Genomic DNA, 25629 nt, shown 5'->3' with positions numbered 1-25629 from the left:
GAACACATTTTCTTTATTTAGCATTTCATTTATTCCCCACAGATTGTCTCACGCCTAAGCCAGTGAGAGTGGTTTGCAGTTTTTCTGTTGAGACAAACTTTTTCTTTATATAGCATCTTCCACATATCCATGTTAATAATGTTTTTGAGATGATACATCAACTTTTTCTTCTTTATTTTGCATATAAGCTTTTATGAATCTCTGAGTGCTGAAAGACATGAGCAGTAAATGTCACTCAGCTACTCATTTTATCTGAACAACTTCATCCGCTGGTCATTTCAACAAGCAGTTATCATCACATCCCTGATTAAGAAGAAAAGGCTGTAACGGCAACTGTAACATAACCTTTGGTTTGGTTTGTTTTTTTGGTTTTGGTTTTGGTTTTTAACTTTTTAAACCCATCAGTTGATATCCTAGAATCTACAACAGAGACATAAAAGAATACTATATGTTGTATATAATACTGTAACAGTACCAGTTATGAAGTGATCAATAAATTCTTTGACATCATCAGACATCACTACAGTAGGTCATAGATACACTCTTTTATAAATCTGGTATATTTATGTGCACAGTTTGAAAAGAAAAGTATCTGATTAGATTCTTTACTTAAATGAAATAGCCATGCCACAGCGTATAAATACTTTGTTACCAGTGAAGGTCCTGGGATAAAGGAAACGAAAGTAATACCAGCAAAATATCAAAGGCTGAAGTAGACATGCAGCAGAATGGCCGCTGTTAGTGCTTTATTATTATGTGATTGTTGGGTAATTATTACTGACGTACTGCTGTTTTACAGTAGGCTATTTCATGTTGTAGCTGACATGCAGCTACTTGACATTGTTTGGATTTTCAGTTTAGTTAGTTTCTGTTTTATTTTGTAGTTTTCTCCTCTTGTGTCTTGTTTACTTTTGCATTTCCTGTGTTTGTCTTTTTCCCGCCTTCTGTATTACCTTAATTAGTTTCACCTGTGCCTTGTTTGTTTTCCCTCCCGGTTTGTCTTTTTCTTTCTTTCTTAAGACGCTTAAGTCTGCGTATTTAGTTTTTAGTTTCTCACCGTGTTCCCTTTTCGTTTTTTTCTTGGATATTTTTCTGTTGTTTTGTCTCGCATTCATTTGGATCATAATTGGACTTCCAGCCGCCTTTAGTTTTTGTGTTACCCCACCTCCTTCACGTGCGCTCTTTACGTAAGTGTATTTACGTTTCCTATGTTCATTCCCGTGTCTGCTTCTGCAGTTCGGGTCTTCTATTTTTGAAATGAACTGATCAGACATTTTGTTTGTTCAGAACTTGAGTAAATTTTGTTTTATTTTACCACTATATTAATATTATTTTTGTCGTTGTTAAAATCATTTACCTGTTGAGGTGAGGCTAATTGTAACTATAATAACTTTTGGGTTAATGAATATCAATATTAATCGGGACTAAAATTTCATTGTGCAAAGTTACTCTGTAGACTGTAGCTACCAAATTGTACAATTGTACAACGTTAAATGTAAGCACAACATTTGGCTCCAAAATGTAATGTAGAAATATGAAGCATACAGTGTAAGTAATCAAGTAAAGTACTTGAGTGAATGAATTTTCCACCACTTCGGCTGACCACCAAAAATATGGACAAATTGCATTTTCAGACGTTCACATTGTATCACCAGATTTTGCATCTTGGCGTAGGTGCAGCGCTCCGACACTAGGTGGTGCTCGTTGCTCACAAATGAAACAGCACGCCCCCCCCTTCATGCTTCCATAAAGTCAGCAAGGAGCGAAAGACAGGACAGAGACGCACTAGCAGAATTTTATTTATTTCCTATATTCTCAAAAACATATATATATTTTTTTTTTTTTACTTTGCTTGCACTCTGAGAAACAAATATATTCAGTCATGTGTAAAGCAGTAGGCTACTGTTCTAAAATGAGATTTGACCAGAGTGAGTGACTGGGCATGTGAACTGCCATATATCTATTCCTCTATTAAATGAATCTTGACTGGAGATCAATACAGTAATTTATTTCATGGCTATTGGCATAAAATTATAATATTACACACATCACAGATGTACACGCACAAAGGACGTGTGCACACATATGGGCAGGGTCTTTGAACTAGTTTATGTGTGTCCCTTGTCCTGGAGTTACAGCAGTATGGTATATGACTTGGACCATATGTATCCCTCTGACTATCTTTCACAATAACACTGCATTTTGACATGATAACACAAGTTCAATCAACACTCGACAGTTAGCAGGAACAGCATATAGTACATGGATACATTTGTACAAAAGGTATACACAAACAATACAATATATTACGTAATTTGTCTGTTCAATATGGCAGGTACACACATACACACTTACATACACACCAAGTCACACACTCAGTGGCTGCAGTTAGTGAATGAAGCACACACACTCTTTTTTTTTTTTTCTATTTTTTAAGAGATTGTACAACAGTTTCAACCACCGTGACCAAACGGTCTCTCACATACTGCAGATAGTCATCGTACTCGAGGACAGGAGGAACTATGTACAGGGTTTCATTCATAAAATATTGCACTTGTTGGCCCATTGCATCTCACAGCGAGTGCTATGACAATGCTTCTAAATCCTTAACACAGAGTGATATATTTCTATATGTATATACACATATGTGTGTGTGTGTGTGTGTATGTATATATACATACACACACACACACACACACACTTTTATTATTATATAAAACTATATAATTAAGTCAAGACTGACTTCATGCAGTTTTTTGGAGCTTTTATTCAACTATGCAACAAACAACTGACGATACTGAAGGAACTGAGACATTTTGGCACAAATGTTTGGTTTTTTTTCTATGAATTGCAGAACTGAAATTCTTTCTACATCTTAAAATGAGCTACAACTCTTATTAAATATGGACATAAGTTATCATTAAGACTGCTACAGTACTGTGCATGCCTCCTCAGGGCCGCCTCCCATGTTAATCTACAGTATGTCTGTATGATGGTTTTTCTTTAAGAAGGGATTTAATTTCATAGTACAAACGAATTTTTTAGCATGCTGACTGAAAAGTTCTAGAATATTTTTATATATGGCTGTTCATTCCCTGCCAGAGATAATCGGTTGTTTTCTATTATATACTGCCTTGTCAGTGTGAGATTTTTATTTGATAAAATGCTGGATCGTATGTCCATGTGGAATCAGAGGAAGGTTAGGTTTAGCTTTAGACAAAAGAGTACATATGATTGACTTTTCGGCAGCATGCTCATTGCATCAAACTGTAAAGGGTCATCAGGAATAGTTGCTGTTAAGATTCACAGATACACTTATCAGAGAAATCACACATCTACAAACAGCAAAACATGGAACAGTACTCACATCAATGTTATACGTACTGGTGTCCTTCCAAAAGTTAGCGTGACAGAGGAACTTACAGAGGCCGTGTTGGAGATGCTGAAAGGCCACTTTTTTAATCCAAGGTAGATTAGATTTAGATGAGCAAGTTGCGCTCATTTGTGACTCAGACGTAAAACTTGCACTCATGCAAATCCACACTCACTTAACTGTACAGTCACACGACAGCCACACACTTGTTACACAAAAGAAAGCCGCTACATCCTATAGTGCACTAAATCATAGATTTGGCAGCTTTAGGAGACAAAATAATCCTATAAAAGGAAAATTCATACTGTACAAAAAGTAAAAGATAAAAGAATAATTAAAGCATTCACTGACTATCCCTCATTTTATTATAATTCTAGGTCTTAAAGATTTTAAAGGTCTTTAGAATAAACTGTACATCATGACTATGGACTATTTCCAGCCTTATTAACCGTACTTGGTTTATAACCACACTAAATAGCTAAAGAATGAGAATATGGTGTCTCTGTAGTCTAGATATCCTGTAAAGTTACACATTTTACAATAGCCATACCTGTTTGTCTGTTTACTTGCTCTTGATATAAGGTGTTAAAGTTTAGAGATAATAACAACTGGATTTTGTAACTCTACTACTCAACAGGGTTTGAACTAGTCCAGAGAAAGCAGCACTAGCAGGATCGATACTGCTGAGGGAGAACACAACTCTGCACACACTACCACCTTACAGGACCTGCGCTGCCCTCGCTTTGCTTCCTGACATCAGTCACTAACAGTTGCATCCAGGCTGCTGGAGAGGTGGAGCGCTGTCTGTGAGCTTGGCAGTGGGAGTGCCTGTGGTAATAGCTGGATCAGCGTCCAAGCTCTCGGACATCTTGTCGCAAATTAGGTCAACAAGACGTTCAAAGGTCTGCTTCACGTTGACGTTGTCCTTCGCACTGGTCTCAAAGAACTCGAAACCTTGGAAAGAGAGCAGGTAATGTAAACGTGAAGAGACGACAGCGACCATGTGATGAAGATTTATGATTTAATTTTTGGGAAAGGCTTGGACACGTGGAAAAACACCACCCAGGTTACATGGCTTACCCAACTGCTCTGCCAGAAGTCTGCCACTATCCACTGAGACCACTCTCTCCTCTTCCATATCGCACTTATTTCCAGCCAGCACCACCTGTGCATTATCCCACGAGTAGGTTTTTATCTGGGTTGACCTGCACGTGACCAGAAACAAATACAGCAAAAAAAAAAAAGACAAGAGATTAACCTGAAAGACGGCAGAGACAACAACTTGATAGAAAGTCTGTTTGCCATTTGGACTGGTCATGAACAGCGATTACATCACCTTGAGTTTGTCACCATGTCATATTTGAGTCACTGGTGGCAGCAGTAGAAAAGTGGGTCAATCGGCACCCTGCACTGGAGACAGTCACTATTTCTCAGATTGCTTATTATTTGCCATTTTCTAGCTAATTTATATTGATACTTTTCATCTTTTCCTTTGCTTCTTCTGACTTATGTTTGTAAGCTGTTATCTGTATGGCCTACGAATATCTGGCAAGATATCATAGGTACACAGGGTATATTGTGAATTTCCCCAGTGCGGGACTAATAAAGACCTATCTTATTGTATTATGTCACTGACGATATATGCAAAAATGGTTTGTCAGCTAATCACAAATAAGTGTTAACTGCAAAGACGGTGCACCCTGTAAATAGGCTCAGTAGATTGAGCTCTTTTAGTTTTTAAACCAACCAATTACAGTAGCTTGTGCTGGGTTGTTAATACCTTAATGCACGACCGTAACACTTAATACTGTTATATTTATTTAAAATTTAAATTGATGAGGAAAAATGATTTTCCCAGCACTGACGACTACTGTGAGACTATCACACATGGATTTGTAAAGATCAACAGATCATTGTTTTTATGACCTGACAACTGATTTAAATTTTCAAAACTGAAAGCTCCATTTCAACAAGAGGATTACTAGATATACATATAATGACGCCTTACCTGTACCATATATACTGTATTTACTTTAAAGAAATAATTAAAATTTTGTGCCATGTCAAAGCTTCTCTCACAATAACAGTTTTCTCAATTTTCATCTACAGGAAATTTGCTGTGAAATTCAGAGGGGTCCTTGTACTGGTCTGACCTCCAGCACATGTCAAGAAGGAATTCAGGGGAACAAATACCTTCTGTGGTGTTGCTGTTTTACTTTAAGTAGGGCAGCTAACATACCACAGGCTGAAAGCATTAGAGAGAGAGCCAGTAAGGAAGAAACGACTCAGAAAGACAGAGAGCAGCATGATGTTGGCACTCCTCCTCTCTCTGTCCAGTTCTGACTTGTTATAGCGGTTCACATGTGGGTCATTTTGAATCCACTGATGTTGATAATTTTCACTGACAGAAAAACAGTTGCGTTTGTATAAAGTGTACCATATGCAGGCTACAAACAGTCTGTATTTACTAATGATTTTTGAACAATCAGGCCTGTGGAGAACAGCTGAGAGGTCAAAAATTGAAAGTAAATGTATAAATAAAATTGTTTGTGTGCAGTATGTAACTAATTAGTATGATTTCTTAAAGGCCCTGTGTGTTATGTCAGCGTTACAATATTTCCCTGTTTTGTCTCTGTCGGGAAATGAGCACGTCACAAGCTTACAGGCCGAGAAGGAGCCGTTGCCGTGGCAACCTCCTTTTTTTTTTTCTACAACCTTGTCAGGAAGAACAAGGGAACGAGAAAGTGGAATTAAAGCCTGTGGCAAAGGCAAAAAGAAGGAAGTCTGCCTACATGAAAGGTAAAAAAGGACCCTTTTCCCTTGCATACAGCTGACTGATTTGATTTGTCTGGCAAGTAAGCTCACAGGTAACCCTCCAGTATTGCCACAGCCAGTGACACACACTTGGCTCCATTAATTAAGATACCCATCACAGACGGTGCTCAGACTGCAGTATTCCATCAAAGTGTCAAACAGGCCTTAAAAGAATTATAGGTGTGTCTGGCTCTAACCTCCCTATACAAGAAAACCGACGTAAAATTTATTTTGATGCAAATCATGTTGATGATGTGCAGCATTTAAATACAGTGCATTTAAATAATAAAAAAATATTTAAATTAAAACCATGCTAAACTTAAAATGTGTGTTCACTTTGGTTAAATGCAGGTGCTTTAGCCATGACAGGTGTTTCCTAAAGCAACTGTCAACCAATGCTGGCTAAGTGATGAGTGCCAAGCAGACACTGACCTTAATAGTGATTGTCATACTCCTACAATGGATGCAAGTCATATAACATGCAAGTGTAAGCTGGAAAATTACACCACCAGCTCTATCAAGTCTGAGTTATTACCTTGCAGCTGCAACGGTTACATTGTGAGAATATTACAGCAAGGAAATCTCTGAACTGAAAATGCTCATTCTGTGCTCACGTAATCTCTTTGGTCCGGCAGAAAGAGATAACTATATAGAACAGCAGGTTGTAAATAAACTGGAAGTTGACAGAACACCTGTAGAGAGTCGAGGAGAAAGAGTATTCACCAATACTAATATTGGCTGTTGTGCTGTGCTGTTTGTGCTGGTCAAAATGTGCTTGTTTCTAGAGCAAGAATCCTAACCCAGAAACCTGGTTTTTGCAGCCAGCTGAACGTCGCCTCCCAAGTCCCGTTTTAGACACGAATGCATCATCATAAATCACAGACATTTGGGCTTGGCTGAGAATTACTGTTCGGCCTGCAGACGATTGTGTGACTCATGAATGGACGAGAGCCACGACCTTGACAAGTTTCCCTTAGATCTCTCAGCCTGACAAAGATACACACAAACATACACACTACATAACAAAACTGTCAAATAGAGAAAAAAGGTACTGTTATTGCTATTAAAGACAAGGATGGCAAATTGTTTAGATTTTGGGGAAGACTATAATATCAACTGACTGTGTTATAGTGACGGACAGAAGGCTCTTTTGATATGTTGATGCGAGGCTCGCGACATAAGAGATGAAATACATTAAAAACAGTCAAAAGCAGACCAACGCCAGAGAGCCCAAACCGACTCACCAGTCCTGCACAGCACCGAAGGACTCCTCATTGGTGATGTCATACATTAGGATGAAGCCCATGGCCCCACGGTAGTAGGCAGTGGTGATGGTCCTGTAGCGCTCCTGGCCTGCTGTGTCCTACACACAGACAACATTATTTAGCACTGCTGTTGGCTGTTGAAGGATATATACACTGTCAGGTTCAGCAATGTGGACATAACCATGTGGAGCACATTCCAGTCTATAATGATAAATGAGCCGACATTAATCTGCAACTATTTGTACCGACTAAGAGATTATTTCATATTAGAGCAGCATTTTAGGTTGTTATCTACATATCTACATCTATATTTACTTAAGGGCATGTTTGTTGTGTTCACAATGTGGAAAGAATCATTACGCTAATTGTCTCACTGGCTTTGCATTGATGAGATGCCAAAAACGGTGATTTAGTTTTGGCTAAAGTGATTGATTCTTTCCTCAATAAAATAATCACTCGGCTGTGAACGCAGCACACTCTGTGGTGCTGTGTTCACAGCTTGGCTTATGGCTTGCATTTCTTAGAAAAGAAAATGGCAAAAAAGTAAAAAACCTGAGGATAAATTATTTAAAAATTCAGAAACTGCTTGCTGTTCAAGATAAGACTGAACACATTGCTCAAAGGAGGGGGAAAAAAGGCCAGTGATTACACAGCATTCGAGACGTAGTACATTGTACACAGATTGCCCTGGAAACAAGCGGCTGCTGCAGCCTCTGCTACAAGATGTAAATGAAAATGCTAATGGAGCCCAATTCAGACAGCTGAAGCTTTTCTGCAGCAAGTGTGTCCATGAGGAAGGAAGAGGAACATGAGCATTTATGTTTGTTTGATCTTTTTCCTCGACGTACCTTCCAGCAATTATTCACAGATGTGTAGATTTGTTATTTTCTAAGTTATACAATAATAAAACCCAGTGATGTCCCTCCTGGTTATACTGCATGTTTACTGCACTGTTGTTCCACCCACAACAAGTGTGTTTGCAGGCTCCTGTGAATCATGATGGAGGACTTCTGGCTGCTCTACTTGGCTCTTGTTAAACTGAAGCCTGACAGGCAGCTCTGGATTGTATTTGCCACATTGGTTTTGCTCTCTATCAGTCTGTACATGGCTGCAACAGTGTGCCTGTTATAGCCAGAGGACAGCTCTGACCTTCACTCCACAGAGACAGATCTCACATTCTGCCCATTACACACACACACGCAAACACACCACAGCTAGGACCTTTTGTCATTTTACAATGACACCAAAATTGCATGTGAATGTATACATTTTTTATGTCAGCTGCTAGTGTTGTATATATATCTTTTTGTAGAACTACATGAATGATTAATTTATCTACTTTTTTTTACAATACAGTGCCACATTTTGATATGGGATGTACAAATCATCTAAATGTTTTTTTTTTTTTTTTTACCTCAGTCTTTTTTCTTGTCTAAATTCTGAAGTCTGAGACTGTCCTGTATCCTATAGATTGACATTCAAGTGCTTGACCATGACCGTTGCATTTCCAGGCTATTTTATTGAGCTGGTTCACTTGTTCTCAGTTTAAAAAAGACAAGTGCAGGACAGGGGAAGAAAAATGCTTAGTGCCGTAAATTGGAGCTCCTTGAAAAGCTTCGCTTGTAGTCTGCAGCTCACCAGAAATCAATCCAAGAACCTGTCTGCTTCAAGCGGAGAGATAGTGAGCAGAGGCTGACGCTTGCCTTGACTCTTCTTCATTCAGTTAAGTGAGTTTCAGTTTCTCATAAGGTTTGTCTTGGCAACAGTGAGTAGTGTTTTATTCACATCAGCCAAATGCGACAATAGGGACAACTGCACGGTGTACTTTGACACTTTTATCTCTCGGCAGATTAATGGTGCGTCTGCCACAATGACGATAGCCAATAGCCATCACTTCAAATGACCACTTACTGTACAGTAAGTCTCAGCTCTCTCTGCGCCCACTTAAAAAAGACAGGCCAATTATGTGGATGCAAGGGCAATCCTTTTTGTCCCTCAATATGCTTGTCTTTGCTAATGATGAAAACACATTATCCCGATTAACCATTAGACTGTTCAAATCCAGTTTTCACATCCTGCTGGGTCACTTCTTTGTCTCTTCATGTGATTAGCAAACAACAAATGTCTTGGGATGGCTAATTATTGCAAAAGACAACTAGTATGACAAGAATGAGCAAAATCTCTGAGGCAAATTTGGCACTTGTTGTTGTACACAAAGAAAGAAAGGGAGAGTAACTTGGATATCTATCCCCTTGCTGTCTCTGAGGTATTATGAGACGATCAGCCTCAGTAGCTCAGATAAACTCCTAATTAAACAGCCTCAAACCTTCTTCAGTTGCCCACACATTCTGAGGAAGGTGTTGCTTCTGTGTTCTTCCCCACTGTGCGCCAAACTAACACTTACTAGTCTCCTGTCAGTAATGTTGAGACTTCCATCTGTCTCTATACTTGCACTGTAGAGTGTTACATCAAGACAACACAACACAGCCAAAGCTTTTTTCAATTAATTAAGTGCACAGCTGATGTGCCACATGTTGTAGGACTAAGGAACAAAGGGCCAAACGTACTATTTTGTTGTGAATTGAGATGCTGAAATTAAAATACCAATATAGTAAAATGGCATAGCTGGGATGGTCAAAAACAAAACTGTAATGTTGAAAAACCTTATACATACACTTCATGATCTGAGACATGTATAACATAACATAGTGCAAAGTATTTATGCAGCATGACATGAGAATGTATGCGTGTCCATTCATACCAAGCAAGCATGATCTGTCCTCAGAGCCAAAACCATGACTAAAACTGAATTAATGCATAGGTGGTCCTGTGTGTGCAGGACTTGGCTAAGCATAGAGCCATCAAGTCGCAGCCTGTCACAGTCCTTGAAATGTATTGATCAACAGAGAAAGATACGGGCAGAGGTCAGGAGAAAGTGGGCTCTGGGCGTAGATTGACAGCCTTTTACAGACAGGAGTCACTCTGCGGGAACACAAAGACAAGTAGAACAAGAGAAACGAGGGGGCAGGGCACCTCTGAAGGTCCCCTTCCCCCTTAGAGCTGAGGTAGTCCTCCAGCAGACCTTGGAGGACAACAGAAAACTAATTTTTTCCAGACATTAACTGTGTTTCAACATGCAAATTCTCTCGATTTAACTGAATTAAATGGAAATTTGTGCGTGGTTGGCATGACCAAAGAAACGTGAAAGTAAAACTGTGGCTTGTTGTACATTGCTGCTTTGTAGTCAAGAAAGACTACAGAAGACAAGACCTTCTTTAGATCTTATGAAAATCCCATGTGGACCAACAGACTATTCAAGCAAATAAGTTATTTTCTGGTTTTGACCAGCCAGAGAGTGCCGGATAAACAGAAATAACACATCTTTGATATTTATATTTCACTTCTGGTTTGAATCAGACATTTTTGGGCTCACTTCTAAATGTTTAATGCTTGGATGTTAATATTTCATACCCAGATCTGCAGTTTGATCCTCTTGTCATTCTTGTACACGGTCTTCACTTTGAAGTCGATGCCCACTGTGCTGACGAAGGCCGAAGTGAAGGCGTCATCGGCATAGCGGAAGAGGAAAGACGTTTTGCCCACGCTGCTGTTGCCGATGATCAGCAGCTTGAACATGTAGTCGAAGTTTTGGTCCCCTCCCTCTCCCTTCCCTTTCACATCTTGAGTGGCAGCCATCTGCAATAACAAAAAGAGATGCTGAAGAGACTGCATTAAGAGCTTCACCTTGAATTAATTTGAAGCTTTCCAGCACTGTGTTGCACAAAAGATGTGAACCCATCTTACAAAAGGACGGATTATTTGTATTTCAGGTGATTGTCAGCCGTTTTGTAGAGCAACCTCTAGCAGATGTATAGTCCAGGAGGTAAAAGAGAGACTACAGAGCTAGATGTTGTTCACAGGGAACAGTACAAGCTTGCTGAACAGGCCACAGATCAGAGGTGACAGAAGGCTGTGTCAGGCAAACCAGCATGACCAACACAGCAAGCTGTTGTATTGATGAGTATTAGATAACCAGGATTTTGAAAAAGCTGAGTTTGTCTTCCCTGAAGCTTCTGAAATCCTTTAATGGAACAGAGGGATTATCATTATTGTTGTTTCAATTCAATTCAAAGTCAGTACTTTTATTGTGCAAAATACAGTTTTAAATTTTCAAAGTGGGCATTTAATGGAAAAACGAAAAAAAAAATACAGCTTCACACTTTCGTAGAACAATTTTACATCCCAATTTTTTTCTTCATTTTATTATTCACATCTCTGAACGTTTGATGTTTTGCTTTTACATTTAGGTTCTCCTGATAGACATACGATTTCAATTTCATCGTACATGAAATCTTCCTCCATATATTAAACTGCAGGCCTATAGCCTATTGTTGTACAAAGGATTTAATCGAAATGAATCTTTCATCATAACAACACCTACACTGAGCGTTTCTGTGCAAGCTGTCAGCAGTCAGCGACCTGAGAGGACGCGACTACTACGACCAAGCTGACAAGAGCACATTTTGCTCCAAGGTGAATGTTTTCACAAAGCCACTGCGCTTTAATGGCAAACGTGAGCAGCCAAGCTCTCCTCGTATCCACGCATATAAAAGATGCCGGACCTCGACCCTGCACATCCTGCACCGGTTTCTATTCGCTTCCGTGTAAAAAAAACCAAAAAAAAAAACACCACCACCGAGGCAGGATTTGCAAGGACATCGCTTTTAAGATATCAGTGCATCGCTTGCTTTTACGCACACCACAATAAAAGCAGCCGATCTGATAAGAAATGACATGGTGTAGATGAGCCGGAAGCCGCATGCCAGCTAACGTTAGACGAGCAATTCTGGGCAGGAGGTCATTTTTATCTATTCGTGAAATTCTTCCACGTAACTAATAATAAATGAAATGAACGTTGGCTGAACAAACCTGTTTTGAAGGCCTCGGCTCTATCTGTATCTGCCCCTGTTTTTGCAGAATACGAGCTTTATGTTTGTGTATAATGCAGGCGTTGATTGTCTTCCCCCCTCTGGCGTGTCTCTCTTTCTCTTTGGAGCACGGACCAATTCCAGCACCTGGGAGCTGTCCCCTGCGCTTCGGATGTGGCACGCGCCCCTGAGCTGATGAAGGGCTGGCTCGCGTGAGATGGGCACGAGCAAAGGGAAGTGCGTTTCGTGCGTGACTCTGACGTCGTCGATGGAGGGGTGGGGGGTGGGGGTTTGGATGGAGGTTGTAGTTTTTGCCCAGAGAGGCGGAGGACGGCGACTTCAAAAGTAGAGATTCGACTACATTACTCAGCGTGCAGTGCGTCACAGCTGCCAACAGCTGTACGGTTTACTGTGGAAGCGCAGGAAAATATATTCGCATTTCTTTCTCTTTTTTTGTGAACAAGCAGCTATCGCTCCCCATCATGTGAGACTAAAATTGCATTTAAAACCCTTGCTCGGTCTCTCGCCGCTCACGTTATGGCAGTAGGACGATATTGGCCGTAGCTTTACAACAAAGTCATGCGGCTTACCTTTCCGTACAGGTCCATTTTTGGCAGTAATATCTGTCTGTTCAAAAATTCGCTCCACTGGCTATAATGAACTCCCAGCTGGATAGCATCTCTCTGTCTTTTTTTTTTTCAGGAAGCAAATATAATGGCCTCTCCTTTTACGTCACCTTCGGTGGGTCCTGCTGCCACACACACACACACACACACACACACACACATGCAGCCAGCTCCGCTTCAGAGAGCAAGCGGCTGAGCAAATAGGAGAAGCCTGAGTGGTGATGAATATTATTATGCGCCCTTCAATGGGAGCAAGTGCTGGATGAGGCCGTAACGGAAGTGAAAACAACAACAACAACAACATGGGCATCTTTGCAATTGTAATCACTTCGGCCTTCTTTTCGGCAGATTATAAGACCTGGATGCTTCATTTGAGACAGAACTGTGCTATTGTCATGAGGAAATGAAGACCAGCGGGCTCGTATCAGCAATTATTCTGAACAAGTGCTGGAGATGGAAACATCTCTTACTAATCATTTCACACCCGAAGCCGGCACTGCTTTTTATAGTTCACCAGGCTCTAGGAAAGATCACAGCACCAGACACAACACGCATTATGTAAGAAGGACTACAGTTGGATCCGAGCCCTGACGCTGTCTGGCGTCTTGCATGAGCCGGTTTGCAGGCGTTTGATAGGGCGTGTATGGAGTTACAGGGCGGGATGTGGTGCGGACTGACTGGCCTTTGACTGGCGGGTCTGTGCGCAGGCTGCTGAGCGCGCAGCAGACGAAGGGGCGGGTCAGGTAAGCTGCACAAACATTTCTGCCCTTGCAAACTGATATTTCGTGAAGGTTTTGCGTAATAACTTCACAAATGATCCAAACCTGCACCCGTTTTGCGTGGATCTTGCTCATTAGTAGGTTAATTATTCATTCGCCCGCTTACGCATACGTAAACGTATTTTTTTGTTTGTTTGCAACGGATTCTTCCAGAGTCAGAAAATTTGGAATAATTTTTAGTTGTGGAGCTTCTCGTTCGCGGTCCGTGAGCCAAATCTTGTGGTTACACAATAAACAGAGCTGCTATTGGTTTCACTTTGTTTCAGTACATGAGCCACGCGTGGTAAACAAAACTTTTCTAGAGGTTTCCGCATGTGAAAAGGCCACTGTGGCACCATCTGCTGTTGGAAAAGATGCTCTGGTGATGTTTTTTCTTGGCAGCTCTCAAAGGCCTCCATGTGGTAAATGATTAACAAAATAATATGAGTAGAAGTCAAATAACAGTAGTTGCAATATAAGCTCGCTGACCCTTTTGAAAGTGAACTGAGCTGTATCTGTTTACAGAAGGAAACTGCTTGGTTGATTTTTATCCAGTTTTTCAAACAAAGATCAACATTTTCGAGATGTCCAGATCACAACTGCTTGTATGTATTGGTTTTTGTAACATAAATACAGATTATGGGCTTCAAAATTGTGCGTTATGGCTTCAAGTATTTAGTTTACAAAAATGAAATTACTTTTACTTTTTTACTTTTACGGCGGGCTGATATGATTTCAGTATATACTGTATGTTGGCAAATAAATAACAAGAAAAGGCCTTGAGAAATTGAGGTCATTTGGAAACAAAGACTTTATTATGTAGTCTGTAAAATGTCTAGCCTGATAACCAGACTGAATTGCTATTTTGAGTTTTTCTTTCTGAAAGTCTACTCACAACAGATAGCAGCTTACAGTTTGTTCCACCTCATCCATGAATGTAGCCAGTTAGCTAACCTGCTGTGTACATTGATCTCATTCTGAATCAAACTTTCTAAGATCTTATTGGTTGGTTGTTTCTCCAGCTGCCTACAAAAAGCCAAATATAAACGATCTTTACCAAAAATGTTCTTGTTGTACGTTTCCACATTACATGAACTATTGGTATTGTCCTAAAGAATCCAGTATCAGTCAGAGTAGAGAACATTAGAGAGTTCTTCACAGATATTTCCATGCACAATGATATTTTCTACCAGCTGCAGCAACATCTCGTCATTTGTTGGATTTTTATCGGTGGAAGTTTGCAATGGAGGACTCCATTGAGGTGATTCTGCAGGACCAAGGCAGAGTCCTCCCTACCAGCAGATCCCATCCAGTCCTCTCGGCCTCCTTAGGCGCTCTGATCACATGCCTGTATGGAGTATGGAGCCTGTTTACTATGCCCGGCTTTCGCAAAATCCCTTGGAGACTGCAGGTGTTTGAGGTTTCCTTTCTCTGTTTTTACCAGCCTGCTTTGCCTTCTTTCCACTCTTTCAAATACCGAATGCTGCATGTTTGTGCAAAATCAAAGAAAAGAAGCCAAGATGTAGTATAACTTTCACAATAACGATAATTTGCTTATTTTGGAGCATAGTGCTCCATGCTAGCGACAAATGTGGGGAAAAGAAGAAAAGGGTAAGTCTACAACCATGATTATGTATTATGGAGAACTGCATCGCCTTCTAGAGTGCATTAATCTGAAGTACATTTTGTGCAGAGATCAATTTTTTGCTAACATAATGGAGCATGTGCTGTTTTTCTTTATTGTGAGTGCAAGATGAACAGGAAAACCTGATAATCAGGGGCAGGTTATGATGTGTTCTGTAAAGATTAAGTAAGACATTTGTTACCAGATGAAGAATCTGAATTTGTGTTGATATTTTAAAGTCAGAGGAATTAGTATTTAAAGCTAATGCTAATACTTACTAAATATGATCAACGTGCAGCTACTTTTGCGCTCAAGATTAATTTACCTCTAACCTGTGTTTTTTGGATTACTGTAATGACGTGTCGCTTTGTTTATCTGGACAGCTGTATCTCACATAAAACAGTGAACTGTTAAATGATCACAGATTAAACTCAGTTTACCTCAGCTAGAGACAAGAGAGAGAGACCCTAAATTTGTCATTCAGACGGGTATTGCAGAAAAGGCTTCACTGACAGTGAGTACGTCATTAATTTCAAGGTTACAGTCACAGCAATCCGTGGATTTGGCTTTTGTAAGCACAAGTGGGTTCAGTATGGTGCATATCCAGAAATGCTTTCACATGACAGTGTAGACATTCATGTTGCTTTGTTTAGAGCAAAGCTGTAGCCATGGAGTCAGCACTGGGGCATCCCCACTCAGAAAAAAATGAACATTTGACAATTTGTTTTCTACTATTCTTAAATTCACTCATGCAAAGGATGATCTGTTAATTTATTTACTAACTAGCTAGCTTGCTAACTAGCTTGTAGAATATACAAAAATGCAGATATTTTTCATTTCACAAGTTTAGCTGCTGGACACAAGATGCCTCCTACTTAACTTTAAGAGACGTCACTTTGATAATTTAGCAACGTGATAGTAAGGAAGGCTTGTAATAACAACAGTAATTGCTGTACCACCTGTCACATGTATTGACTTGCTGTATGTTTGCACTGTGGATCAGGTTCCTTATTTGCCCTCCAGTAAAGATCAAACACTGAATATTATGAAGCTGCTTGAGGGACGAACGGGTCGCTTAGTAGATCTGGGATCAGGAGATGGAAGAGTGGTAAGTTAGCTGCAAAACGCATTCACATGTGTCCAAAAACTAGAGTGCTAATCTGACTCGTGATCATTTACATTCCTTGTGGAGACTGAATCTGAGTGTTTTGTGCATGCTTGTATTTTCTCTTGCTCCTCCTGTAGGCTATGGTAGCTGTATTTCATGTTAACAGATTTGATTTTTGCAGGTGTTTGCAGCATCTTCTGCTGGTTTCCAGTGCACAGGCTTTGAAATTAACTCCATTTTAGTGGCCTATGCCAGGAGCAAAGCCCACTGGAAAGGAGTGCCCTCCAGGCAGGTGACCTTTGTTAACAAAGACTTCTGGAGGGTAAGACCTCAATATAAAGATTTCATTCCTTTATCTGACCTAAATTCTTGTATAACCATGTTTCTTCTTTCACAGACTGATTTATCTGCTTATAATAATGTGACAGCTTTCCTTGCACCAGGAGTGGTTGGTATTTCTTTCCTTTCCTGTTTAACTTTTGACACTTTATAAGCATGCATAGCATTTGAAGTGACTGATGCAGCCTTTTCTGATTGGTTTACAGATGCCCGTGCTGGGTGAGAAGCTTTTGAAAGAGCTTCCTGATGATGCTCGTGTCATCACATGTCGTTTCCCTTTCCCCAACTGGCCGCAGCAGTCCTCTGTTGGCTCCGGTCTCGATCAGGCATTTGCTTATGACATTAGAAGCGTGCGCTCACACCTAAGAAAAGTAACGGACACACTGGTGTAATTAAGTGACAGTCACAGGGTTATTTCGTTATTTCCCGGCACTATTCTCCGCAGCACTAAACCCTCCCTGTGTTCCTTTTGAAAGATGTCTTTGAGCATTGATGGGATGACATGGACTCTGACTGAAAAAGATGTCACGATAAATTTGACATCACGTAGCTCCTGCAGTTTTTGTCCAGTCTTTTCACTACCAGAACACCCTGAACCTTTGCCATATTGAAGTCAGTCTTGTGCTCCTATCTTGACTATTACTGTTGATTCCGCTCTCAATTTGCGACTACACTACAAATAATCTTACTTTCACATCAACCTGAAGCCTCTTTAGCAGCATGCTACAGAAGAGATTGTGAGGTCAGTGTTTTGAATCTTATTCAGTTGTTCTGTCATGCCTTCTTTTGTGGGGTTGTAGTTATAATTATTCATTCTGTTGGTCTCCCAGTCATGCTGTGCACAACCACCTCACAGGTGGTCTGTAATAATTATATGTGCCACCTGACCTCTGAGTGACATATGTGGAGTATGTAACCAGGTAGACTAATAGGCACTTTAGTCTTAGTCTGAGAACCATGGTTATATATAAAGCTCTGTTTCTGTCTGTTTGCAGTAAATCTAAAGAAAGTATATCAATAAATTTGCTGGACATTAGGCCATTTGCCAATAAGTAAGTGATTTGATTTTGGTTGTGTATCAAAATTAAGATTTTAATCATATGTTGCTTTGGTTTCATTTCGATACCGACAAAAAATTACAAAGACAAAGTTTGAGGTACCGTGCAGCATTGGTCGAGATGGAATTTTGCTGTCATTCAAGCTGAGTTTCTGCAGCACCTGCAGTGCCATTACAGTGTGCCTGCCTCTGCAGACTATAATAACACGAATCTTCCAATGAATTATTACCACCTCTACATCCTTTCCACTCATACATCTGCTCACAGTTCACTGAACAGTCTAATTAAGTTCCACGCGTCAGTGTTGAATTTTAAATACAATGTAGTATCGGAAATCTCCGCCTGGGGGTGCTAGTGCTCTAAACAGTTTGTTGCTAAAACACAGGATGGTGTGATCATGAATGGAATACAGATAATGTTTATCCTCTGCACAGTGGATATTTCGTCTAACAAGGTGCACCAAATTTTCAACATCTTGAATTGTATTTTACACCAAAATGTAAAAGGTCCATTCGCCGTCAACTAAACAGGTAAACTATGCGCCATCCCCGGCTTCATTATTGTTGTGGGTGGAGGTTGACGATGCAGACGATCATACGAATTCTTAAAAACATGAATCCGATCTGTTATATCGCCTTTGCTTTCATGTCTGTGCCGTCAGCAACACCAATGTAGGCTACATGCAATGTGATCGATATCAGGCTAGACCTCATGCTCTCATGTCACACCGTGACGTCAGAGAGAGGGCGGCAGACGGCGGGGTGGGGAGGGTGCCAGGGTATAAAACTCCAGAGACTGACTCTCCGGGCTGCATTCTGAGTTTGGGAGTGTAAGGCATCACTCATGGAAGTACGGAGAAACAGCGGACCGCAACAGACGAACAGCAGCAGTATGTGTGAACCGACGCCGAGGTCCAGCGAACCTCGCCGAAAGAGAATGGATGAGCGCAGTGCGCCCTCAGAGATGGCCAGGATAATCACCGATCCTGCCACGGGGAAATGCTACTGCCGTGGAAAAGTTTTGGGAAAGGTAGCACAAGCATAGAATCTGTGGTCGATTTTCTGTTGGATTTACCAGCTATACCGAAGACGGCACGTTAATTGTGTTTTTCCTCTTTCCAGGGAGGGTTCGCAAAATGCTATGAGATGACCGACCTCTCCACCAGCAAAGTTTATGCAGCCAAAATCATCCCGCATGCGCGCGTCTCCAAACCTCACCAACGGGAGAAGGTAAGCGTGCAGTTCCGGTGCCTGTGCGCGCTGGTGTGACAGGACGACGGTTATCACAATATTTGTCTTGAGAGTTACGATTAATTTGTGATTATTTCGTTTTTTTTCCCCCTCACGCTAGATTGACAGAGAAATTGAGCTGCACAGATTATTGCACCATAAGCACATAGTGCACTTCTATCACCATTTTGAGGACAAGGAGAACATCTACATCCTGTTGGAATACTGCAGCAGAAAAGTAAGTGCTATTTGTCACTTCCTGAAGGTTCCCACTAACGCTCTGCCACTGCCGTGTTTCAAATTTGGATAACACCTGCATTGCACCTAAAGTCAATGAGACAGCACACAGTGTACAGAGGATACCCCTGCAATAAAAGAACAAATATTTGAAATAAATATGATACAGCACTTCATTTACACATCAGGAAATGGTCATATAATCATTCCCTCCTCTATGCTTTGTCCTTTTGCAGTCATTAGCCCATATCCTGAAGGCTCGCAAAGTGCTCACTGAGCCAGAGGTTCGTTATTATTTAAGGCAGATCGTCTCTGGGCTGAGGTACCTGCACGAACAAGAGATCCTTCACAGAGACTTGAAACTTGGTAAGAAATTTTATGAGAAATTGACACATTGCAATGTTGAGACACTTTGCACACAATTGTGAAGATGCATTATGTACAGAGAGGATATCTTTTTTTAAAAAAAAAAACAAACCCTTTTTTAATCAATCTGTGCAGTATTTAGCCTTTGATCCTAGGTTGCATATCAAGTGTTCATCTTCTCATTCCCCTTTTCTACCCCACAGGTAACTTTTTTGTGAGCGAGTCAATGGAGTTGAAGGTCGGAGACTTTGGTCTGGCTGCCAAGTTGGAGCCAGCAGGAAACAGGAGGAAGACGATCTGTGGGACTCCCAACTACCTGTCCCCTGAGGTGCTCAACAAGCAGGGCCACGGCTGTGAATCAGACATCTGGGCTCTAGGCTGTGTAATGTGAGTAGGCAAACTATAAATTCACCATTAGGCACTTAAAAGGTTTAGTAATTAGTAATTGATTTTTATTTATGACACATTGGTTTCATATTTCATGGATCAATGCATTGCTCTTTCGCCTACAACCACTTGTCTGATGAGTGTTAGGACATTTTTAGATGGGAATCCACTCACTTTTTGCCCTCTGTCCTGTTCCAGGTACACCATGCTGTTGGGCAGGCCACCATTTGAGACCACCAACCTGAAGGAGACATACAGGTGTATTAGAGAGGCGCGTTATTCCCTGCCCTCCTCCCTGTCGCCACAGGCTAAGCAGTTGATTGCCAACCTGTTAGCCAAGACCCCAGAGGACAGACCAAACCTGGACCACATTCTGAGGCACGACTTCTTCACACAGGTTAGGCACCATTTTGGCCTCTCTGTCTGTCTCTTCCGCTCTCTTGGCTGTCTGTCTGTAAATGTCACTTTGTGGGAGTATGACAGTGACCCCCTTCCCACTCGCTGCACACTGACCCAGTTTCATTCTCTGCAGGGCTTCAGTCCAGAACGTCTGCCGCCTAGCTGTTGCCATTCACCACCAGATTTCCATGTCTCTAGTCCTGCCAAGAGCTTCTTCAAGAAAGCTGCCGCTGCGCTCTTTGGCGGAAGAAGAGACAAGGTCAAATATTACGAGACTCTGAGTGAGTATTACATCAACCACTAAGCCACTCATGTGCCGCTTGAAACGCCGCTTGTCACACCAGCCAGTTATTTTTCACTTTGTAAAATTGTCATTAAATCTCGTTTTTGGAAAGATTGCAAGCGTGTGCCACATTTTGTCCCACATTGCTCTGGTATCAGTTTATGTAGCTGCTGGCTAAAATTGCTGTCATTATTGCCTTTGATAGATAAGTTAACCAAAGAGGAGGAGGAGATCTACAAACTGCAGCATGATTTGGAGAGAACTGCCATCAGCCAACAACAAAGCAAACAGATTTCTGAGGTAATTTATGTGTTCAGTTATTCAACACAAAACAGGATATGTAGCATAGGTGATGTTATCGGTACATTATTCATGGAGCCATTAAAAAAAAAATGAGTAAATTTGAGATATCATGTTGAGGAGAATCCAATGAGTCACAATGGTGCTGTACTAAACTTTCTAACAAGCAGTTTCTGAACAAACTAAAAGCACTTATTTCAAACCATTAAAGCCAACCACTTTGAATCTGTGGGTGACCGCTGAGTCATAGTCGGAAGAGATGATCTAAACTCGCAGATTCTAACCCCTGTCGTCACCAATTTCCCACCTCAGAATGGAAGTCTACTTCCGCCATCTGCCGAAAGCCCTGTTGCCCCGGCAACAGAGAGCCAATCCCCGTCGACGCGAGACACCATCCGTCTGATCGTAAGAGGGAGTCTGGGGAGCTGCAGCAGCAGCAGCGAATGTAAGTTCACCTCGTTTCACACGCACACAGCGAGCACAGAGAGACAGTATACACAGTACTCTGTTTTACACACATGGAAACTGAATCAGTGCATTGACGACAGAGAAAATTGACCGACGTAACGTCACGCTAAATGACCGAATGTTGTCGTCTGTCCTAAAGGTCTTGAAGACAACACGACAGGGAGCGTGGCTGAGACTGTTGCAAGTGTGTTGAGGGGATGTCTGGAGAGTATGCCTAAAGGTGAGTTGAAATGATTTGCAAAGTCATGGCCTATACATGCAGCCACTGATGAGATTATTCCACACTTAAAGGTCTCATGATACAGTGAAAGCTCATTGCTCTAAACAGAGAGATGATCAAAGTACTCTGACTCACGAGGAGTACATGTAGATTAATGTTCCATTCATTTTCGAAAATTCACTCACAGATTTTATTAACGCAACCAAATGTCCTCCCGACTCCCCGATGACACTTAAAAGCCAAGTAGCAGTTGAGCGTCAGAGTTTAGCATCAGTTTAGCTCTCGGGTGCTTTACTAAATGCAAATGTACAAGGCTGCACATTTAAGGTTGTCGTGTCTTTAAATCTTCCCTGTAAGCACCTTCTAATCCTCCTCCTTTGTGTTCTCACCCTGCAGCGGATGACATTCCTCAGGGCTCAAACTGCTGCAATCTTCAGTGGGTGACTAAATGGGTGGACTACTCCAACAAGTATGGCTTTGGCTACCAATTGTCTGATCACACCGTGGGAGTTCTCTTCAACAACGGCACTCACATGAGCCTCCTGCCAGACAGAAAGTATGCACTATTCTGTGCTTTCACAATACTCCACCTTCAGTTTGAAAGTTATTAATCACTGCTTGTAATGCAGGTGGCTTGTGTAAGCTTGCTGTAGTACATAGTACTACTTTACCAAAGTAAAGGGATGCCTTGACTTGTTAAATTCAACTACTCCTGAATAAGACTACTAACTGATTTTAAATGTCAGGAAGTCAGTAAAGGAAATCCACACATGTTTGGTTCTTGTTGTTTACATGTTTATTTTAGTGGTTGCATAACTTTTTGTTTATCTCCTTGCCTTCATCTCTTCAGGACCATCCATTACTATGCAGAGTTGGGCCAGTGCTCTGTCTTCCCCACTTGTGAGGTTCCTGAACACTTTGTAGGCCAGGTGACTGTGCTCAAGTACTTTTCCCACTACATGGAGGAGAACCTCATGGATGTAAGTAAATATCTCTATCCCCCCACTCTTCTATTCCTGTAATCTATATCTCTCTTGCTTTTATGTGTCTCCCTGTTGCCTGAAGCATTAGAAATGATATCATTCATGTTGCAACTTGTCTAATCCTGGTGTGTTCCTCTTTTGCTTTCTCAGGGCGGGGATCTGGGTAGTATGACAGATGCACACATGCCCAGACTCTACCTGCTGCAGTGGCTCAAGTCCGACCGCGCCCTTATGATGCTCTTTAATGATGGCACTTTCCAGGTAAACACACACACACACACAGGAAGCACAGCCATTACATGTCATGCTCAGAGGTGTACTGTTTAGGTGTAAGGCAACAGTATTCCCAGCAACAGAGGAGGAGGGTTATACCACAAACCAAATAAGAAGTTAACGGGCAGTTTCTTTGACCAATAGCTGTCAAAAGAAACTAATTAACAAACTTTTTTTGTTTTTATCTCCAAAGATCAACTTTTACCATGACCACACCAAGATCATCCTTTGTTGCCAGAGGGATGAGTACATGCTGACATACATCAACGAGGAACGCGTCTCCAAAACTTTCAAACTCAGCTGCCTGCTGAAGTCCGGCTGCCCCAGCGACCTGCGCGAACGCATGGTGTATTCCCTCAACATGCTTCTGCAGAGATGCAGCTAAATCTACACTAACGTGCCATGGACAGAGTTAAATCTACCCGTCGTACTACTGCAGTGCTACAGTGGAACCAGGATTCGGATGAACCTGTGTGAGAAGGACGAGTTTGTGGTCGAACCTTTGGAAAAGTGACTAAACATTCCTACACTGTCGCACCTTCGTGACTGAGCAGAGGTGCAGGTGGAAAAAAAAATAATACGGATGGACTCAGTGGATGGGAGAATGAAATGTAGCACAACGAGAGAGTAAAGGGCTGTTTTGTATGTTAATTGTTGGAGGAGAGGAAAGACTGAGCTTGTTGGAATGAGTATGTTGGTACGAATGTGCACCCCAGATGTTTGTGGGGGAGAAAAGAGGGATGATTGGGAAGTAAAGACAAATGCTGGGCAGGCACCAGCTTAAATGTGTATAGTACAGTTGATGCTGTTTTATAGAGATCATGCATAACTTGATGCTCTGGGTGTAATCAGAGTTAGACTGTGGAATATTGTAAATGATGTATAGTGTTTATCACAGCCAGCTCAGCAGTGCAAAGGAAAGGTTTGCTAATATGTGTGTGGAGGCAGCAGACGCGTGTGTGTGTGTGTGTGTGTGTGTGTGTGTGAGGGATATAACATCACACTTAGAACTGCGATCGGTTCTCTTAACGGACAGATGGACTCAGCACACTGAGCTGTAAACCAGAAGGGTGACATGAGGGGGGAGGAGGGGAGGCAGGAGGAGAGAATGACATTTAAAAAAAAAAAAAGAAAGAACATTACCAAGGATCCTCTAAGGACCCCTTAAGAGCCATTATCACCTTAGTAGAAAATGTCCTGAATAAATTATTGTGTAAGAAAAGTGCAGTATTTATTTATTTAATAATAAAGAGAATTTTCTAAAAAGAAAAGATGTTTGTTGTTGTTGTTGTTAGATATTTACTGCTATTTTTGAGTTTTTTCCTCGAAATCAATGCTCTTAAGTTTTATATAGAAGTTTTTGTGTGTGTGTGTGTTTTTTTTTTTTGAAGCATTTAAACAAATCTAAAAATGAACTATATCCTTGTTTGTTTCATATATAATGAGCAGTTCTTGGGTTCATGCAGTGGACAGTGTGGTGTGAGTTAGATTCAACTTGTAATTACACTTATATCTGCGCTGGTCCACGTCAAAGCAAGTATTTTATCTTAAAACTTGTGTTTACAGTAGGAAATGGGTGCATAGAAAGAGATGGATGCATGATAGAGGGCATGTTTACACTGAAGTTGTTTATACTCTGGCTCAAGCCCACCCACCCCACCCCCCTGTGGATGAAGGACCATGCACAGTGGCTGAAGTTATCTCACACAAGCACACACACACACACACACACAGAAATGCATTGCTTCGCATACAAACAAGGGCACTGAAGAACAGATAGGCCAGCTGCATGGTTCAGGAATACAGAAGGAAAGACAGTCAAACAGTGACGTGCAGCCAGAAGGAGAGACGGATTAATGGAAGTGACAGACTTGCTCGTACGATGTCAGCGATTGCGTCAGAGCTTTTGAGGCATAGCGACTACAATCATTCTTGGACATCCTTTCGAATTCGAATTCACTATAACCATGGAAACAAGCAACTGCTGACCAGTTTGGTCAGAGTCGGAAATCAATGAAGGCATTGTAAGAGACAGCTAGCACAGCTTCTCCTCACTCAAAGTCAGAACTCCTGTAGTGACACTTTATTTTTTAAAATTCTAAATACATTTTGCTACTGATTGGCTTTTTCCGCTTGCACCCTCCCCGTTTCCCCACCTGAGTATCCGATCCGGCGGTCTGTTGAACACCTCTTCACCTTCTGTGCTTATGTAATGATGGAAGTTGAACGTGGATGTTTGAGTCATCCCCTTGGATGTTCACTCAAAATATCTTTGCTCTTCAGAGTTCAATAATGAATGCCTCATGCATAAACATACCCACACAGACAGAAGCAGAATGGGAAGTAGCTTACAAAAAGAAGGAGCAGGAATTATTCATGACAACACCTCCAGGTCTGAGTGCACGTGTTTTGACAGTAATGGCCCCTGGAATAGATGCCTCACTCGGACAGAAATAGATTTTGTTGTTGATGTGAAGTTTACTGGCCTTCTAAGGGCATTTTTACCCTCGGTCCCAACATCTGAACAAGAGCGCTTCATTTCCATCAGATGGGTGCAGTAGGTTGAACCAAATTAGTAACAGACTGCTGGC

The 25629-nt window shown here is 41.3% G+C and overlaps 3 protein-coding genes and 1 long non-coding RNA gene across 8 annotated transcripts; 3 read left to right on the top strand and 1 right to left on the bottom strand.

Annotated features, from left to right (window-relative positions):
* The first annotated feature begins 779 nt into the window (after positions 1–779).
* Positions 780–5937, top strand: LOC124058430. 2 transcript variants are annotated; one of them, XR_006843253.1, is made up of 3 exons: positions 1031–1187; positions 4011–4343; positions 5483–5937. It is a non-coding gene; the product is annotated as an uncharacterized LOC124058430 (long non-coding RNA). The 2 variants fall into 2 exon arrangements; XR_006843254.1 differs by lacking the exon at positions 5483–5937 and having other exon boundaries at positions 780–1187; positions 4011–4996.
* On the bottom strand, positions 4137–13088 carry rab3c (RAB3C, member RAS oncogene family). Its single transcript, XM_046387672.1, has 5 exons — positions 12971–13088; positions 10924–11148; positions 7432–7550; positions 4454–4578; positions 4137–4327 (listed from the first exon to the last, which is right to left on the bottom strand). The coding sequence occupies exons 1-5, from the start codon at positions 12986–12988 to the stop codon at positions 4137–4139; spliced, it is 678 nt and encodes a 225-aa protein (XP_046243628.1). The 5' UTR covers positions 12989–13088.
* A 506-nt stretch (positions 13089–13594) lies between these two features.
* Positions 13595–17891, top strand: si:dkey-190g11.3 (uncharacterized protein LOC567059 homolog). Of its 4 annotated transcripts, none has more exons than XM_046387669.1 (6): positions 13595–13749; positions 15002–15175; positions 16392–16496; positions 16678–16818; positions 16894–16944; positions 17042–17891. In XM_046387669.1, exons 2-6 carry the CDS (start codon positions 15008–15010, stop codon positions 17225–17227), a joined length of 651 nt encoding a protein of 216 aa, XP_046243625.1. In that variant the 5' UTR covers positions 13595–13749; positions 15002–15007; the 3' UTR covers positions 17228–17891. The 4 variants fall into 4 exon arrangements, with proteins under 4 accessions (XP_046243625.1, XP_046243626.1, XP_046243627.1 ...); XM_046387670.1 differs by lacking the exon at positions 13595–13749 and adding an exon at positions 13756–14186; XM_046387671.1 differs by lacking the exon at positions 13595–13749 and adding an exon at positions 13844–13862.
* Positions 17892–18418: 527 nt separating this feature from the next.
* plk2b (polo-like kinase 2b (Drosophila)) lies at positions 18419–24309 on the top strand. The gene is made up of 14 exons (XM_046387666.1): positions 18419–18922; positions 19015–19122; positions 19244–19360; positions 19596–19725; positions 19929–20112; positions 20311–20509; positions 20645–20792; positions 21000–21094; positions 21407–21539; positions 21702–21782; positions 22179–22338; positions 22633–22762; positions 22916–23026; positions 23232–24309. Exons 1-14 carry the CDS (start codon positions 18737–18739, stop codon positions 23421–23423), a joined length of 1974 nt encoding a protein of 657 aa, XP_046243622.1. The 5' UTR covers positions 18419–18736; the 3' UTR covers positions 23424–24309.
* The last annotated feature ends 1320 nt before the right edge of the window (positions 24310–25629 follow it).

Source organism: Scatophagus argus, chromosome 4 (assembly GCF_020382885.2).
Source record: "Scatophagus argus isolate fScaArg1 chromosome 4, fScaArg1.pri, whole genome shotgun sequence".
Classification (NCBI taxonomy): Eukaryota; Metazoa; Chordata; class Actinopteri; family Scatophagidae; genus Scatophagus; species Scatophagus argus.
This window is presented reverse-complemented; position numbering and strand designations above follow the sequence as displayed.